This window comes from Cricetulus griseus, chromosome 8 (genome assembly GCF_003668045.3).
Source record: "Cricetulus griseus strain 17A/GY chromosome 8, alternate assembly CriGri-PICRH-1.0, whole genome shotgun sequence".
Lineage (NCBI taxonomy): Eukaryota > Metazoa > Chordata > Mammalia > Rodentia > Cricetidae > Cricetulus > Cricetulus griseus.
In genome coordinates, this window is record NC_048601.1 from 74,601,413 (window position 1) to 74,619,586 (window position 18,174).

The 18,174-nt window shown below is 43.8% G+C and overlaps 1 protein-coding gene across 6 annotated transcripts in view; it reads left to right on the plus strand.

The window, feature by feature from the left end:
* Positions 1-18,174, plus strand: part of Dguok (deoxyguanosine kinase) — a 29,147-nt gene that overhangs the window by 604 nt on the left and 10,369 nt on the right. For 3 of the 6 annotated variants that reach the window (XM_027428815.2, XM_027428816.2, XM_027428814.2), the window contains exons 2-3: positions 9,050-9,162; positions 15,419-15,606. In XM_027428815.2, coding sequence (XP_027284616.1) covers positions 9,050-9,162; positions 15,419-15,606 — 301 coding nt within the window. Of the gene's footprint in view, positions 1-1,757; positions 1,921-9,049; positions 9,163-15,418; positions 15,607-18,174 lie in introns of all 6 variants that reach the window. The other 3 variants (XM_027428817.2, XM_027428818.2, XM_027428819.2) reach the window with 2 other exon arrangements.

Genomic DNA, 18,174 nt, shown 5'->3' on the forward strand with positions numbered 1-18,174 from the left:
AATAAAAATAAATGTCCAGTTTACAGAGAATTAAAGATAATTTTAGTACGCAACACGCAGTATTCGTGACATACACATAAAGATGACCCATTGTTTATGTAGACTCAGTTCTTAACGGATTCCATTTTCACTGTCTTGCCGTGACCCATGTTAAGAGGCACTGTGAATTATTGAGGTGTTATTTTGTTTTATTTTGAGATAGTCACTAGATAGCCCTACCTGGCTTGGAACTTGCTATTTAAACTAAGCTGGGCTCGAACTCACAGAGATTTTTTTAAACTTAGAAATCCGTATATCATTTTTTTTTGTTACAAGTAACACGGAATCTTAAAATAGAAAAAAAAAAGCAACATTGAAGCAAAATGTTTCAACTTACTTAATGTTGCTGAATACTGAGGTTACTTAACTCTGCACAGACACTGGTGCATAATGGGATCAGCAAGTGTGGACCGCAGCCAGTCCAGCAGCAAATAGCGTTTCTCATTTTAGTCATACAAATCACCCTTTCTGCCTCTTCCCTGCACCAGCACTATTCTTGGCCCGAGGATACAGCCTTGAGCAGAACAAATAAAAATTCTCCATTAGAATTGAATAGGGAATAAATACGCAGGTCACTCCCTATTAAACTATAGAAATCAAGCAAGGAAACAGTGTATTAGGTAGTGATGAGTAAGATGAAGGAAGAGACGTCAAGGATGAGAGGTTGAGGATAATCGTTTTCTAAATAGGGTGCTCAACAAATACCTTGATGATGAGGTGATGATCGATCAATAACCTGAGCGATGTGAGAGACTGAACCCTGAACCCTTCGTGTAGCTGATGAAATTAGTTCAGGCGGAACAAGTAGGGAAGCCTGGGGATCGACTGATGTGTTCAGTAACTGGGAGGGAATCCATTTCAGCCCAAGTAGAGGGACCAAGGGAGGCAGTAGAGGGAGATGAGATCCCAAAAACCATCGTGAGTTTTCACCCTGAGACAGGAAGACATTCAATGGTTTGAGGTGTTGAGGGACAAAGGCTTTACCTGTCCAAGGTTACATTTTAAGGTAGGGCCACTGGACCTGGTGTGTAGTGCTAGAGAGGGGTCAGTGATGACCTCAATCATTTTTACTGGGACAGCCTTTGGAAGACTTAGTTGGGTTTTTTTTAAAAACATGTATTTGTTTGCTTACTTATTTTATCATGGGGTCTTGTGCCACTGAAGTCCATCCCAGACTTTTTTTTTTTAATATTTTATTGGGCTGGGCGGTGGTGGTACACGTCTTTAATCCCATGTCATGGATGGCAGCTGCAGTTGGAAGAGGGTTTGCACTGTTTTTTGTTTGTTTTTGTTTGTTTGTTTGAGACAGGGTTTCTCTGTGTAGCTCTAGCTGTCCTGGAACTCGCTCTGTAGACCAGACTGACCTTGAACTCACAAAGATCCATCTGCCTCTGCCTCCTGAGTGCTAGGATTAAAGGTGTGTGCCACCACTGCCTAGCAATTGTTCTTTCTGTGAAAGAGTAAAACATGTTAGTAAGTTTGTTTTTAAATTAGTCTAGTTACTAGAATGCATCCTTTTACATTTTTATCATGTGTATTTACTTCGTGTGTGTATGCTTGTGTCATGGCTCCTGTGTGGAGGTCAGAGAGCCAGCATTCATCTTCCCCTCTCCCTGTCTTTGGATGCAAAGCTGCCTTACCCTCCATGACTTCCTCCCCATGATGGACTCAAACTGTGAGCCAAAATAGACCCTTCCTTCCTTTGATTGTTTTGTCAGGTAGTTTGCCATCGTAACAAGAAAAATACGGTAGTGGCAGAACAAGAGGTTTGCAGAGGATGACTGGCCAGATGTTGTGAGCCTATGATACCAGTTTATCCTGTGGGCAGTAGGCGGCTGTCTGAGCTACTAGAGAATTGAAATCAGTGTGCGCCATAACCAGGTTAGTTTCTAGAAAGAGACAGGCTGCGGTAAGTGAATAAACAGATGCTTCATAAAGTAGACACTTTCTGTGTCACATTTGTTGCAGTACCCATGTGCTTTGTTTCTAGCTTGTCCAATGCACAAGTAGGTAAATGGGAAAGTTCCAGAGTAAATAAACTAGTTTCTATGACTGTTGTAGTTGAAGGAGGAAAGATGACACGGGCTTGAATGACACTTCAAAGGGTAGGCTGGAATTGAGATTGCCAGGACTTAGTGGCTGCAAAGTGGAGGAGGAGGAGGAGGAGGAAGAGGGGATGCTCAGATCTATAGTTTAGATTGTGACTCAGGAAGCAGAGGATGAAATAAAGGGAGAGCTGTTCTGGGGAGGTACGAGTAATACATTTTGTCTGAGGAGTCTATATATCACCCTAAGGAGATCCTGAGCTGATTGACTATGTACCCAAAGTGCAGAGACTGGAGAGGGGGCCAAGATACCAGGAGTGGAGCTGGTGACAGGTGTGAGTAGGTAAAGCTTTGGAGGTGATGCAGAGTGATCTGGAAGACTACATCTGACTTGACTTTAGTCACCAGTTGATCCCATCACCACACACTCAGATGACATGTCCCACACAGAGTTACTCATCCTGTGTGGGTTGGCAGAACTTCCTACCCATAACTGTTTGCACCTGAGTGCTGTTGAGATTGTTTGCATGTTCAGTAGCTTCCCTGAGTTGGAGCCAGGGGGCCGTTTGTTTTTGTGTTGCTCTGCCTTTGTGCTCATGAAGTGATTGCCAGAGTCCTGTCCTAGCACATCCATGTGGAGATTAGTCATTGGTACACAGAGGAAAAGGAATGGTGTGATCAGGAAGCTAGGCAGTGTATGGCTGCAGTTGAAAGTTTGGCACTTAGAACTCCTGAAAGCCCAAACAATAAAATACCTAGCTGACCTTTTAGTTCTGTTCATCCATGATATGTGTCACCTACTGTCTCCCGAAATCCATTACGTTGTGACTATTTGAAGCACAAGTTGTCAAATGAGGCAACTAACAGTGGGCCATCTGAGCCCATTTTGATTTTTTCACTTTCAAAAACCACATCCCTCCCAGTCTGAAGACTTGTGTGTTAAGACAAGAGCTTTGCTAAAGACATGTTTTTCCTGTATTCAAAATTAGGAATCTTATGCACACTGATGTGTCTTTTACTTGTATCAAATTTTTAAAATGAGCAAAGAATCCTGGTGGGGAAGAACCTACCTGTTTCTAATACTGGATCTTGGATTCTCTTGTCTTTGTGAGTCACCTCATTCTTATCCCCCCATTTCTATTCTTAGTACCTGGCCAGGCACTCAGCATGGGAAAGGAGGAAGGTGCAGTCTGTCTTCCTAAAGCAAGCTCCCAGCCTGGCTGGTGAGTGGAGAAGAGGGAACAAATAATTACAGTCTAATACCTTGGTAAACTAGAGCAGGCAGTAGTTAACCCTGCCTAGGGATGGAGTGGAGCTGGAGAGAGTTCAAGGAGGCTTCAGAGAAAGCGACAGTGGAAGGATGAGTCACCCGTAGGCACAGTAGGAAGGAGAGCACCAACAGTCAGTCCCTTTCTTGCAGAAAGGCTGAGTTCACATCATGCTTTGAGGAACTTTTTTTTTTCCTTGTAAATAGTTTCCCATGAGAAGAATAAAAGAGAAACCATATAAACTTACTAAGTTTCTTTAATGCTTGTTGACTGATTTACTAAGTTTTTCCCAGAATGCTTTTAGGATTAGAACCTTTATGATCCTGGGCTTAGTGTCAAGGCTGATGAAGAGGAAGGTCCTTGAGGACAAAGCTCAGCCTGCTTTGTTGCTTTAGCTACAGTTCACTTAGTAGGTGCTCCGAGAGTTTCTGCTGGAGGAGTGTGCACAGCAGCAGTTCCTGACTTCATTTTCTTGGGAAAAGATTTTTAATATGCTGGATATCTTATTTATATTTACTGCCATTTGACTTTAGTAAAGGCTTCCAGTTGAATTATTTTCCCTCATGTTTTCTATCTTATTGAGGAAAAGAAAATTTGGGTATAGTGGTGCACAACTTTAATCCCAGCACTTGGGAGGCAGAAACCGGCAGATTTCTGAGTTTGATGCCAGCCTGGTCCACAGAACTAGTTCCAGGATAGCCAGGAATACACAGAGAAACCCTGTCTGGAACTCCCTACCCTCCCCCCCAAAATGCCCAGATGTGGTAGTGAATTTTAAAAGTTCCCATGAGATGCCACTATTCTACATTTAGAATAATAGAAAATATGGTATCCAAAGGCTGGAAAGATGGCTCAGTGGTTAAGGGCCCTGACTGCTTTCCCAAAGAACCCAGGTTCAAATCCCAGCACCCACATGGCATCTTGGTGTCTGTTAACACCAAGATCTGACACTCCCACACAGACTTACCTGCAGGCAAAACACCAATGCACATAAGATAAAAGTAAATAAATTTAAAAAAAATGTCTGGAGAAATGGCTCAGTGGTTAAGAGCATCGACTGCTGTTCCAGAGGACCCAGGTTTAAGTCTTAGCACCCACATGGTGCCTAACAACTGTAACTCCAAGATCTGACAGCGTCACACAGACATACATGCAGGCAAAACACCAATGCACATAAAGTAAAACTAAATATTAAAAAAAAAAAAAGAATATGGTAACTGGGGCATTAGGTCAGTTTCTGTCACTACCATATTGTAGCATAATTAACAAGCATTCAGTTTATAGAAAAGTTTGTGAGGGGGAAAAAAAGCCATGACTTAGGAAAAGATGAGCAGTCACAACAGGACTCTGTCTGGTTTGTGGAAGGACAGTCCTAAAGTGAAACTCACACGTTGAACTCTTAAGAAAGTGCTTCCTGTGTATAATCAACATAGAGTATACCAACAGCTAAGGTTCTAAAGGGAGACTGAGGGGTGGGATGCAGTGAGACAGGCAATGGCCACAGGGGGCTCTAAGTTGTGCTAAATTCAAGATTAAAAAAAAATGATCTGAAGGGAGGCTGGCTGTAGACATGGTATTCTTGTCATTAGCAAGCCTCTGAGAACACTAAGATTTTATTATTTTTAATCATGTGTATGCAGGTTTGTCTGTGTGGGCCGTGTTCACCTGCATGCAATACCGGTTGAGACCAGAAGAGGGCATCAGTTCCCCAGAAACTGTAGTTAAAGACTGTTGTGAGTGGTCCAGTGTGGGTGCTAAGAACTGGACTCAGGTCCTCTGGAAGAATAGTAGTGATTACAACACTGGAAATTTACGCCATCTCCAGGTTTTATTTAAATACCTTGTATTATTGAAGTGATTGTTCCACATGTGTGGGTGGTGCCTGAGCACAGCTCAGTTCTAATGGTATGCTGCTCCATAGTGAATTACTCAGGCTCTCCCAGCCCTAGTAACATGCAGGCACAGTTCTGGGAACCTTCTATCACTGTTTACTGCCTTTCTGTGCTGATGTTGGTTTCTGATCACTAAGCCGGCTTTCTAGAAGCCTTGGAATTGATGGAAGCTGTATGCAGGGTGCCCCAAACATGAAAAGTGGTTGTTGTTCCAATAGTTGGAAAGGTAGGTTTCCCGTTGTATTTGTTGACATGTTTAACTGGCATGCTCTGAATTCTCAGCATTCGACTGCCCTGAGATGAACTGACTCTATCTGATCTCAGATATGAAGCTGATACTCCCTAACCTGCAGGTGCAAACAGGTCTAATCATCATTTAGTTCTGGCCAGCAGAGCAGCTGCCTTCATTCTTTTGTTTTATTTATTTACTTTTTATTTGTTTGCTTGTTTTGAGACAGTCTTTGTATCTGGGGCTGGCCTGGAATATGCTCTGTAGCCCAAGCTGGCCTCCAACTTTCAATAGTTCTGTTCTGTTCTTTTCCTCCCAATTGCAGAGTTTATAGGCATGGGCCACGGTGCCTTGCCTTGTCATATGACTTTAAATTCTCGGTAGCTGGCAAGATGGCTCAGTGAGTAAAGGTACTTGCTGCCAAATCCAAGGATAGGAATTCAGTCCCCAGGGACTCACATGGTGTAAAGAGAGAAACCCCTCCTGCCAGTTGTCCTCTGTCCTCTGCACACTTGTCATGGCACGTGGAGTAAATATCATTTTAAATGTTTAAGTAACCTTTCAGCCTAAACATAAGGGCCAGCTTTCAGACTTACTGAACAACCCACACTATTAGCTACCTAGGCTACATATATTAAGCCAAGACCTACTCAGCACAGGCAGGTTTGAAAAATCTGTATCTCAACCAGTTGGTAACTCACCAATTTAGTAGGAATTGGGAGCTACCTGGAGGTGAGATGTTGGACTGGAGGAGGAAGAATTAAGCCACTGGCCTGGAGCTGTGAGGGAAGAGAAAGTGTTTACTCACCTCTGTGTGGGAAGAGCAGAGGCAGAGCAAGATGAACAGGCAAAGTTGGGTGGAGGTGGGACGGAGAAGAGCGTGACTGTGTTCTCAGAGGAGGGTGCTGTGTGATGAATGCCACAGATTGATGTGTGGGCTCCTGTGCTGAGACATGGCACTTCTGATTAAACACACACACACAGGGTTCCATTTGGATGCCCCAGAGAGAGACCACTTCTGATCAAGGAGATTGAGCTTAAGATCCCTTCTGAAGGCTTTTTGTTTGTTTGTTTGTTTGTTTTTAAAGAGAGGTTTTAGTGCATAACCTTGGCTGCCCTAGAACTCAGTATGTAGACCAGGTGGTCTCAAACTCAAAGAGATCTACCTGCCTCTGCCTCCACCTCCCAAGTGCTAGGATCAAAGGTGCAAACTACCACATTCAGACTGGTCTTTTTGGGGGGAAACTGAAATTAATATTTTGTTTGTTGAGGCAGAATGTGAGGCTAGGTTTGGTTTTCTGTCCTAGCAAAGCCTCATCCTCCACCTAGAGAGGCAGTTGTCATTGTAGCGGTGCAGTCACATCTAGAGCATCATGCCACTGGGAAAGGTGTAGCTAGCTTGGTTATCAATGTCAACACAGGCTTGGCACATGAGGGCCACCTGAGCAAGCCCTTGAAGGCTGAGGAGGAATTGACCGGGAGTAGAGAGGGCATGCTCTAGCAAATGGGAGAGCAGTGTAGTCATACTTCTGGGACAGATCATGGTATGACTAAGGTTACAAGGAGCTAGGGTCAGCAGAAGAGCAGAGCATGGAAGGGTATAGGTAAGGGCCGGGTCCTGTTGAATCCGACAGTGCCTATAAGAATGGATTTTATCTGAAGGCAACAGGGCCAGCAAGATGGCTCAGCAGATAAAGGCACCCGATGCCAACCCTGACCACCTGAGTTCAATTTTCATAAGTTGTCTTCTGACCTCCGCATGTCCACCATTGTACATATAAGTAAATAAATGTAATTTTGAAAACCAAAGCTGGTGAGATGGCTTAGGAAGCAAAGGTGCCTGCTACCAAGCCTGGTGACCTGAGTTTGATCCCCAGGACCCACATGAAGAGATCAAGTTGTCCTCTGATCTCCACATTGCATGTCATGGCATGCCACCTCACCCCCAGGTGATGGGATGGATGGATGGATGGATGGATGGATGGATGGATGGATGGATGGATGGAGATTATATATATATATATATATATATATATATATGTTTGTTTTTGATGAAAGCAAAGGATTTTTGTATTGAGACAGCATTTCATTATGTATCCAAGCTGGCCTCATACTCACTGTCTAGCCTCAACTGGCTTCAAATTCATGAACTTCCTGCCCCAGCATCCCTGAGTGCTGGGATGCACCACCACACCCAGTCCTGACAGCATCTTAAGATGCCTTCACATGCTGCAGTGTAGAGGTTCAGTTGCAGAGAGCACAGCTGGCATCAAAGAAGCAGGGACCATGCTGGTCCTGAGTGTGGAGGTGCAAACCCAGAAAAGGGACAATTCAGGAAAAGCCAAGAAATACAGGCAAATGGCCTTGGGGCCTCTGGAGGTCCAGAAGAGGAGTCCGCTCTGACAGCAGTGGATGTTGCCCTGCTCTAGGTCTGCAGGGCGGGGAAACTCTGCATGGTGGGTTGGTGATGGATTTATTTGGGAATGCACTGACTTTGAGCTGTGCCTGGGATGTCCAGAAGGTCTGTCCACCTGGAACTCAGGACAGATGAGCTAGATGTAGGCATAAATGGAAATAGGTGGGGTCTTCTGGGACGAGGTTGGTTCCACCTCCTTGCTGTCACCACAATCAAGCCGAGACAGAGTTTTGTCATTTCCCTGCTGAAACCCATGGCTTCTGACTTATCTTTGCCCTAAGAGGTCAAACCCGTGAGGCCCTGTGTACCTGTGTAGCCTGCACTTCACCACCTGTCTGCCCGCCCCTCCCCCATCCTGAACTGCTCTTGTCACTCACTTGTGGTGCTGCATCTCTGCCAGTTGTTTCTGGGGCTGCAGCCTTCTCTTCCTTGCGTCTTCCAGACCTCGGTTCATACTGCTCTGCTCCCGTGTGTGTGGGTTATCTATCCCTCACCCACTCTCTGCCTGGCTGACTGCTCATCCTTTGGGGCTTCCTTAGATGACATTTCCTTAAAAGGGGGCCTTTCCCAACCTTCCAAGCTACATCTGAGGCATTCTGCATTTCCCTTCTCAGCACAGCGTGATTTATCAGTAGCTTCCTGTGTGTTTGCTTAGTGCCCTTCACCCATGTCCTCTGGGGATAAAATGCTTCCTAGTGTTTTATTACCATCATACCCCAGTGCTTGACAGTCTCAAGCACAAGTTAGCCCTCTGTATTTGTTACGCTTGTTGAATGAGTGAGGCTCGTGATGGTCTTTCTTCAACTTAGAGTTTCTACAGTCATGACCCGGCTCTATAGTCATATGTCACCAGTTTCACCCACTTTTGAAGGTTCTGTTTTCAACAGTTACTAAATACTCTGCCTCCCGGAAGTTGGTTCATTAAAACTGCAGCCTGAATCCTAAGGCCATGTCTCCTCCCTGTTGCCTGTGCTCTCTGTGGTAGCTGGTTAGCTGCCCATTCCATCACCAAGCTGACAGTGACTCATATGGCTGCCAAGTTTTGAAGCTGGAAAAGCTGGCCCTTGCTCCCGTGAGATGGGCACTGGTGGCAGAGGTTAGTGGCTGCCTCCTTCATCCAGATTTGGGAAGCATCCCAACACGTGCCATTTGCATTGCAGCTGTGGGCAAATCCACCTTTGTGAAGCTACTCACGAATACTCACCCAGAGTGGCAGGTGGCTACAGAACCTGTAGCAACATGGCAGAATATCCAAGCTGCTGGCACCCAAAAAGTAAGTTTTCAGCTGGGGGGGGCGGGGTAGTTGGCAGACATGGGCAAGCAGTCCAATTGGAGTAATTTAATTTACTCTGGGGAGATGAAGTAGCCCAGCTTGTCTATTTAAAATTGCTTCATTCCAGAAAGCAGGCCACAGAGGATATGACTTGTTTGAATATGTTTAGTTTTGATTTTTGTGGCTTCTGTGTCTGTGTAAGCGCCCGCCTCCTGTCTTTGTGGTTTCCCAAGCATGCCCAACCATCCAAGCTTTGAAGTTTAATGTTGTCATTCCTACCCTTAAGTATTTGTGTTGCTCTTATTGAAGCTGGCTGGCAGGATTAATAGTCAATGAAGACTTCTTAGACATAGGAAGGGACCTTACTGAGTCAATGTAGAGACAAGCACTCACATTTTTAAATTTTTTAATGTCTGCCAGGTCTCTTCCAAGCTGGACTGATCCCACATTTCTTTTTTTTTTTTTTTAAAGATTTATTTATTTATTATGTATACAACATTATGACTCCATATATGCCTGCACGCCAGAAGAGGGCACCATATCTCATTACAGAGGGTTGTGAGCCACCATGTGGTTGCTGGGAATTGAACTCAGGACCTCTGGAAGAACAGCCAGTGCTCTTAACCTCTGAGCCATCTCTCCAGCCCTCACACCACCCCCCAACACACACACCCTACATTTCACTCATACCTCACAACTCCACCCTAGTGTCAGGCCTGCTGCTTCTGCCAAGGCAGAGGTTTGCTTTCAAGCCCTGCCACATTAGTGTGAATGGGGAAGGGTCAGTTTAGACAAAGCTCAGAATAGCTGAGGGAATGGCTGCTGGTCTCATGAACTCCTGCAGGTACCTGGAACGTGTGTTGAACCACTGTGACTTGGGCTCCTTGGTTCAGATTCTTTCACCTTTCTAAATCTTACCTTTTCTGTGCTGCCACAATCCCCATGGACAGTTGAGGCTAAGAGGGCTTTCTCCTTCTTCTCAGACCTAATCTCTTGAGAACACCCTCAGGTTTCCTCCGGGCTGTTTTCCGTTTTAAAGCCACTTTGTGTGAGTGATGCAGTGTGTAGTGCATTTCCTTTCCACTCAGTTTACCAAGAGTGATTGCTCAGAGCCCAGTGGGCACTCGCCAGTGCTCTGTATGGTAAAACACCATAGAGTGGGATCTGGGCGCCAGGTTCCTTACTCCAGTCCAGAGCGATGCTGCCTGTGTGACCATCATGCTATGCTGATTGGAGGTATGTTTTTCTAGTCATCTGTTTATATGCTTGTATGTGTGCAGATGTATATTTGTAAAATTTTCCATTAGAAACAGATTATATCTTTTTCTGAGTATGCCAGAAGCAAGTAGTGACATTTTAAAATACACTCACAAAGTGTTTGCTACTCCACCACTGGAGTAATGGAATTGAGTTCTCCACTCCCTAGGTGCTCTTAACCACTGAGCCACCTTCCCAGTCCTCTGTATTTGCCTTTTGAGACAGAGTCTTTTGTACCCTGGGCTACCTTCAACTCTTGGTCTTCCTGCTTTCATTTTATGTGGGTTCTGGGAATCAAACTCAGGTCCTCACCCTTCAAAAGCAAACATTTTGCCAACTGAGCCATCTCCCCAGTCTTCCTTTTCTTTTTCTTTTTTTTTTTTTTGTGGGGGGTGGGGGCGTTGATGGATTGGGTGGGGGTTGGTGAAGATAGTTTAAAATAGATTTGAGCTCAGCAGTTAGGAGCAAAAGAGATGCTCAAGAGAAGGTAAGGTACATTGGAGCATGGGTGTGGGCTTCTTTCCAGCCTGCCTCTGCCTCTGCCTCTGCCTCTGCCTCTGCCTCTGCCTCTGCCTCTTCCTCTTCCTCTTCCTCTTCCTCTTCCTCTTCCTTTTCCTTTCTTTTTTCCCCCTAGGGCTGAGGATTAAGCCCAGACCCTTCCACACTTACTGAAGTCATTTCTCTCCTACCATGTAGGCCCTGGAGTTTGGATTCATGTCCAAACTTAGCAGCAAGTACTTTAACCTGCTTTGCCATCTCACCAGCCTTCAGTTTAGTTTCTTTGTTTTATTTTGGTTTGGTTTGGTTTTGGGATTTTGGTTTTTCAAGACAGGGTTTCTCTGTGTAGCCTTGGCTCTCATGGAACTGCTCCGTAGATCAGGATGACTTCCAAGTACTAGGATTAAAGGTGTGCCTCACCACTGCATAGACTGGGTTAGATTTTATGTAGTCAAATTTGACCATCTTTTCTTCACTGTTTGTTGCCTTTGATGTTAATGACTGCCTGTCTGCCCCACCCCTCTCTCTCTCTCTCTCTCTCTCTCTCTCTCTCTCTCTCTCTCTCTCTCTCTCTCTCTCTCATGCTATACATGTGTGAGTGTGCACAGGCATGTGGTGGCCAGAGCAGGGTATTGTTTCCCTCTGCCATTCTCTATTATATTGCCTTGGTGCAGTGTCTCATTAAACTAGCTGGACTGGCTACCCAGGATTTGACTGTCTGTCTCTAATCTCAAAAGCTCTGCTTTTTACATGGATACTGGGATTTCAAACACAAGTCCTCATGCTTTTAGAGCAAGCACTGTGACCCACTGGACCATCTCCCCAGCCCTGAAAGTTCTGGGTAGATTGTCAGGCTTGGCAACAGGTTCCTTTACCCTCTGAACCATCTTGGAGGCTCGGTTTTGTTTTTTGGTTTTCTGTTTGTTTTGGTTGTTTTTGTTTTTGTTTGTTTGTTTGTTTTGCTTTTTATGCCTCCAATAGCTCAAGATTTTAACATCCTCTTTTATTTCTTTCTGCTGTATGTAGCTTCAAAAGTTTTAAGACTCACTGGGCGGTTTGGCACTCGCCTTTAATCTCAGCACTCGGGAGGCAGAGGCAGGTGGATCTCTGTGAGTCTGAGGTCAGGCTGGTCTACAGAGTGAGTTGAGTTCCAAGATAGCCAGGGCTACACAGAGAAAACCTGTCTCCAAAAACAAAACAACAAAAAAAGTTGTAAAAAGACTCTAATTTGTTTTCTTGTGCATGTGTGCGTTCGCACACCTAACAGTGTGCTTGCCTGTGCGCTTGAATGGGAGGACAACAGGTGTCCTGCTCTTTGACTTTCCACCTTATTGTCTTGAGAGGAACCTCGCAGTGAACCCCACAGTGCGGGGATTACTAGCTTGCATGCAGCCATGCCTAGCTTTTTCCCTGGGTATTGAGGATCTGAACTCAGGTTCTCATGTTTGTTCATCAAGCGATTTTATCTTCAGCCTGCTTGCTCATTTATTTATTTATTTATTTATTTATTTATTTATTTATTTATTTATTTTATGTGTAGGAGTAATTTCCCTGAATGTATGTCTGTGTACTACAGAAGAGGACATTAGCTCCTCTAGAACTGGAGTTACTGATGGTTGTGGGCTGCCATGTGGAATATAGAAATAAATCCCAGGTCTACCGGGACAGCAACAAGTCCTGTTAACCACTGAGCCATCTTTCCAGCCCGTTTTATTTTTTAAACAAATAGTTTTCTAGCTGTTCCAGTAGTGCTCTTATTTAGCTTATTCCTGAGTAGATATATACTGTGTTGTTAATGATATTTATCCTCATTATCTTTCAAACTCCTGTTGTTGTTTTGATGGAAAGTAGTTGATTGTATTGAATACTATGACTCAATTCTCATATGGAGTCCTTTGCCCAGACTTTTAGACAATAGTAGTTGCCTCTAAGTGGAATTATTTAGAAGAGTTTGCCATGACTTATCTCTATGCTTCTGCTTGTTTTGATAGTTTACAGAATATTAAATAACTGCAGGAAGGTAGTTGTCATTCCTTTCTGTCCTTGGTGAGGCGCCCTCTGATGTCAGTGTCCAGCCCTCTGATGCTCCCCGTGGAAGTACTCCCCCTCTGGTCTAATAGTGCTGGGTGCTCACTTTTTATCAACAGCCAACATTGAATTTTCTTCATAAGGCTCTCTCAGAGCACTTTGTCATGAGACAACAATGGCTGCTGCTCTTTCTTTTCTTAGAGATAAGGTCTTCTTATGTGACCAGCCTGGTCTGGAATTTGCTGTTTAACCCTGGCTGACCTCAAACTCATGTGGGTCCTTCTGCTTCAGCTCCCCACCTGCCACCACACCTGGCTGTGTCAACTTTTAAGTAGAATATTATGTGTGTAAAGTTTGAGGTGATTCATCAGTGCTGAGGTGCCACTGTGTTTAGGACAGAATCAATTTAGACTTCTTAGGAAAAGGGAAATGTCTTAGGTTTGGTTTAGTAATCATTGAAGGTATAGCCCAGATTCAGATACATGGGGAGAAATGATTGTTCCCTCTGAATTCTCATTTTGGGGTCTGCACTTTCTGTTAACTGTGAAACATGAATATTAACATTTGTGGTTTTTTTCTATTCCGTCTGTCTTTCCTTGTAATTTCCCCCTGTATTTTTAATTGGTTTTGCTCTACATTTGTAGATTTCAATATTGCTTCACTTCCCATTTTAAGTGCTTGTGGAGTCCACATTAACTTATTGGAATGAAAAGGGAAAACTCTTGTATTTAATTTTTTTTCTTGATCCAGTGAAACCATGCCTGCTCTTCCTTTTTTATTTCCTCCTTTCTTCCTTTATTTGAAAGATTTTTGGGGTTATTATTTTGAATTACATATATTATAGAATAAAATATTATATATGCATATCTATATTCTGCAACTGAAAAGGAAAAAGTCAGTCTTTATGCTGAGAGAGCTATTGCCCAAAATAGGAAGCAAAAACAGATATCTCAACAAGAGTCAAGAGATTGCCTCACTGATAAAACAGGAACAAGCTGTCAAAAACAAAAGGATCAGAGGACCACCTTGGGTGTAGGTCCTCACCTCCGTCTTGTTGGAGTGAGTCCTTTTGTTCACCAGTGCAGAGTATGCCAGGCTGCTGACCCAGGGGCTTCGGAGGGCCCTCCTGTGTCTGCCCTCCATCCTGCTGTAGGAGCTCGGAGATGATGTGCCTGCTCTGTGTGCAGATGTGAGCTTAGCTCTTTATAGTTGCATGACAATCACTTTACTCACTGAGCCATCGCCCCAGCCCATGTATTTTATAGATACTTATTGTCTCTCTTGACACATTTGGGCAATGCTTGCATTTCCTGTGAAGATTCTGCTTGTCATTTACTTCCAAACTTAATGATGCTCTTTGCCAGAAACTTCTTTCAGTTCTTTACAGCATAAATGATTGAACATTTGTTACATGGTTGGCCTTCTATTCTAGCTCTTTATATCTTAGTCATCCACATTGTGAACTCCTTGAATCCAGTTACTGCGTCTTGTTCATCTTTATAGGAGAGGTGGTAGAATGAAAAGGCTGGAGAAAGCCCAATTTGAGCCCCATTCCCTATTTTATTCCCCATGGAACCTTAAACAAATAAGTTACTTAGCCTCTCAGTGGAGTGTCCCCTTTGTAAAATGGTTCTAACATTACTCACCTCTGGAAGCTGTTTGGAAGATGAACTAACAGTCCAGTGAACTCTGAGTAAGTATTACTTCTTTATTCACTACTCTTTACTGTACCTAGCCCACATAGTATACCTTACCCACACAAACCTCCGTCAGCAATGGATTGAATGAGTGAATGAATGAGTGAAAAATTTACTTTTGCATTGAATCAGTAACTGGGCCTAGAAGATAAACCTGGGCCCCTGAGTGTCCACTACTTGTTCCCATCTGAACATTCAGAATCGGTATTTCAAATTGCGTTTCATGGCTCCTAGAATGAATAAGGAATTGGGTTTTGTTTGACAAAGTATGATTCCTCTATGAAAGACATAGTAGTCTGTGTAACTCATGCAGTTGTTTTCTTTCTTATCTGCCTTGAAGTTTGAGAAATACTGACAAATGGAATCCGAAAGTCACCATGGTATTAACGTAGAAGGATTTGATTCAAAGGAGAATTTGTAGGTGACAGTCAGCTAACTCACCCGAGATGGACTCCACAGGTCCAGTCAGTGTTCTGTGTGTGTGTGAATTCTGCATGTGTGCAAATTCTGTGTGTGAGTTTTGCTTTACTCTCCCTGTTCCATTTAACGTGTTGTGTCATCTCTCTCTGTGTCAGATTTGTATCACACAAGGTTGAACAGTCTTCCCTGCTTACACAGTTTAAGCTGGGAAATTGTATCTTTTTTCATGTTTTGAGTGGAAGGAATGGTTATTTTTGACATTAAATATTGAACTTTGAGGAAGAGCAGAGGGTGGGATGTGTCCTATAAAATAACACACCTCCTAGGAAATTCTCCCCTTCTGTACTCTCTCGTAGGACGGCACTTCCAAAGGTCCTGGAAACTTGCTAGAAATGATGTACCAAGAGCCAGCTCGATGGTCCTACACATTCCAGACGCTTTCCTTTATGAGCCGTCTGAAAGTGCAGCTGGAACCCCTCCCGGGGAAACTCATACAGGCAGAGAAGTCTGTGCGAATCTTTGAGAGGTCTGTGTACAGTGACAGGTAAGACCAAACACTGCCAACCACAGACATCATGCTCACATTGGTGTGGTTTTTTTCCTTGCATAGGTCCTGAATTTGGCTTACTAGTCATTGTAAAACTGTAGGTGAAACAATTATTTTCCTTTGTGCATATGTATATATGTGTGTACATGCACAAAGATGCACTTGTGTGTACTAGTGTCTGTACATATGTGTGCCGAGGCCAGACAGCCTCAGTTGTTTTCCTTAGATGCCATACTTTTCTTTTTTGTTTTTGGGTTTTTTTTTTTTTTTTTTTTTTTTGAGACAGGGTCTCTCACTAATGTGGAACTGTCCAAGAAAGCTACGCTTTCTGACTAGTGAGCCCTGGAGATCCACCTGTCTCTGCTTCTACAACATGGGGATTACAAACCTTGCTTTTTAAATTGGATTTGGGGGCCAAGTTCAAGTCCTTACTAAATAAGCCATCTCCCCAACACCAAGAATTTATGTTCTTTTTTGAATAATTTTTTTAAGATTGTATTCTTATTTTGTGTCTTGGATGTTTTGTCTGTGTGTGTCTATGCACCACATATGTGCAGTGCCTGTGGAGGTCAGAAGAGGGCATTGGACCCTCTTGAACTAAAGTTACCATTGGCTGACATGTGGGTGCTGGGAACAGATCCCAAGTCCTCTGGAAGAGCAGCCAGTGCTCTTAATCTCCAAGCCATTTCACCAGCCCCCAAAGTGAATTGTTCTTTCTAATACAAATCTATATACATTTGTCCAGAGTTGTAATACTACTGAGTTATCATATATGTCAAGAAAACCAATTGTGCTTCTCACCAGCTTGATGCACTGGATTTCCAAAAGTGCCACTGACTTCTGGGTCCCACCATTACACACCAAAGTCATAGAATAGCCACATAGGTGACTCTCAGAAGCCAAACAGGTTGGTGTTTGGTTATCACCTCTTAGCAGAAGTAGCAAGTGGAATTAAAGTTTGTGTACTTAAAAAAAAAAAAAAAAAACAGGGGCTGGAGAGATGGCTCAGTTGTTAAGAGCTCGAGTTATTCTTGCAGAAGACCCAGGTTTGATTTCCAGCACCCACATGGCAACTCACAACTGTCCATAATTCCAGTTCCAGGAAATCCAGTGCCCTCTTCTGATCTTCACAGGCACCAAACACACACACGGTACACAAACATACATGCAAGCAAAACAAACAAACATGCAAGTGGAACACATATACATATAATAATTAAACATGAAAAAAATTTAAACAAAAAACATTGCCGGCAACCCATGAATCCGTTTAATTCTTCAAGATGGGATGTTGTTGCTGGGAGTGACGCACACCTTTAATCCTATCAGAGGCAGGTGGAACTCTGTGAGTTTGAGACCAGCCTGGTCTACAGAGCCAGTTCTAGGACAGCCAGGGCTACACAGAGAAACCCTGTCTTGAAAAACCAAATATGATAACAATCCGAAATGAGCTTCTGTTTCCAGTGCAGCATTTTTGACCACCACCACCCCATTATGGATGGGGCTTATTACTGGCCAGTGTCTACTGGCACCTTGTAACCATGTCACTTCATGGGAAAGGGCATCATCAACTTAAGGGAGTAAACTGTCAAGTGCTTTAGTCTAGCAGCTTGGGAAGCAAGTCCATTTGTTCTAGGAAAGCATGTTCATCCAGGCTTCAGACTCCAGAGACCAGACCATGGACTCAGGCCACCAGCAGACAAAGGCACAGGGTGCCTTGATTTGGCCATTGTAGGAAGTTTGAATTTGAATGACTTTGGTGGGGGAAAATGATTTATTTGTCTTGAGCCCATGACTGAAGATGGGACAATCTGTATCTTTGCCTGCCTCCATCATTGAAGACATTTGGTTACCATTTTTTGGGGGGGGAGTAGGTGAGACAGGGTTTTTCTGTGTAGCTTTGGAGCCTGTCCTGGTACTCTCTCTGTACAGCAGGCTGGCCTTGAACTCACATAGATCCACCTGCCTCTGCCTCCCAAATGCTAGGATTAAAGGTGTTGGCTTGGTCACCCATTTAATTCCAGGTTAAGTGAACTAGTTGCAGCTCTTACTGGAAAGCTTCCTGAAATTAACAGAATGAGAATTGGTGCACTGGAGAAATGGCTCAGCAGTTAAGAACATTTCCTGTTTTTCCAGAGGACTCAGGTTCGATTCCCAGCACCTGCATGGCTGCTCACAACCATCAGTAACTCTAGTTCCAGGGGATCCAACACCCTCTTGTGATCTCTGATGGCACCAGGCATACACATGATGTATGTACAGGCATGCAGGCAAAACACCATACACATAAAATAAAGCAGTAATTTAATATTTTTAAAAATAAGAGTTTAGGGCCAGGCATATTGGCATACACCTTTTATCTCAGTAGTTGGTAGACAGAGGCAGATTGATCTCTGTGAGTTTGAGGCCAGACTGGTCTACAGAGTGAATTCGAAGTCAGATAGGGAGGGCTACATAGTGAAACCCTGTCTCAAAAAAGGGGGGGGGGAGGGACAGTTCATTGTAAATGACATGACTATTCTGACTGCACTTCAAGATCACACCATATATGTGAAAGAGACGGTG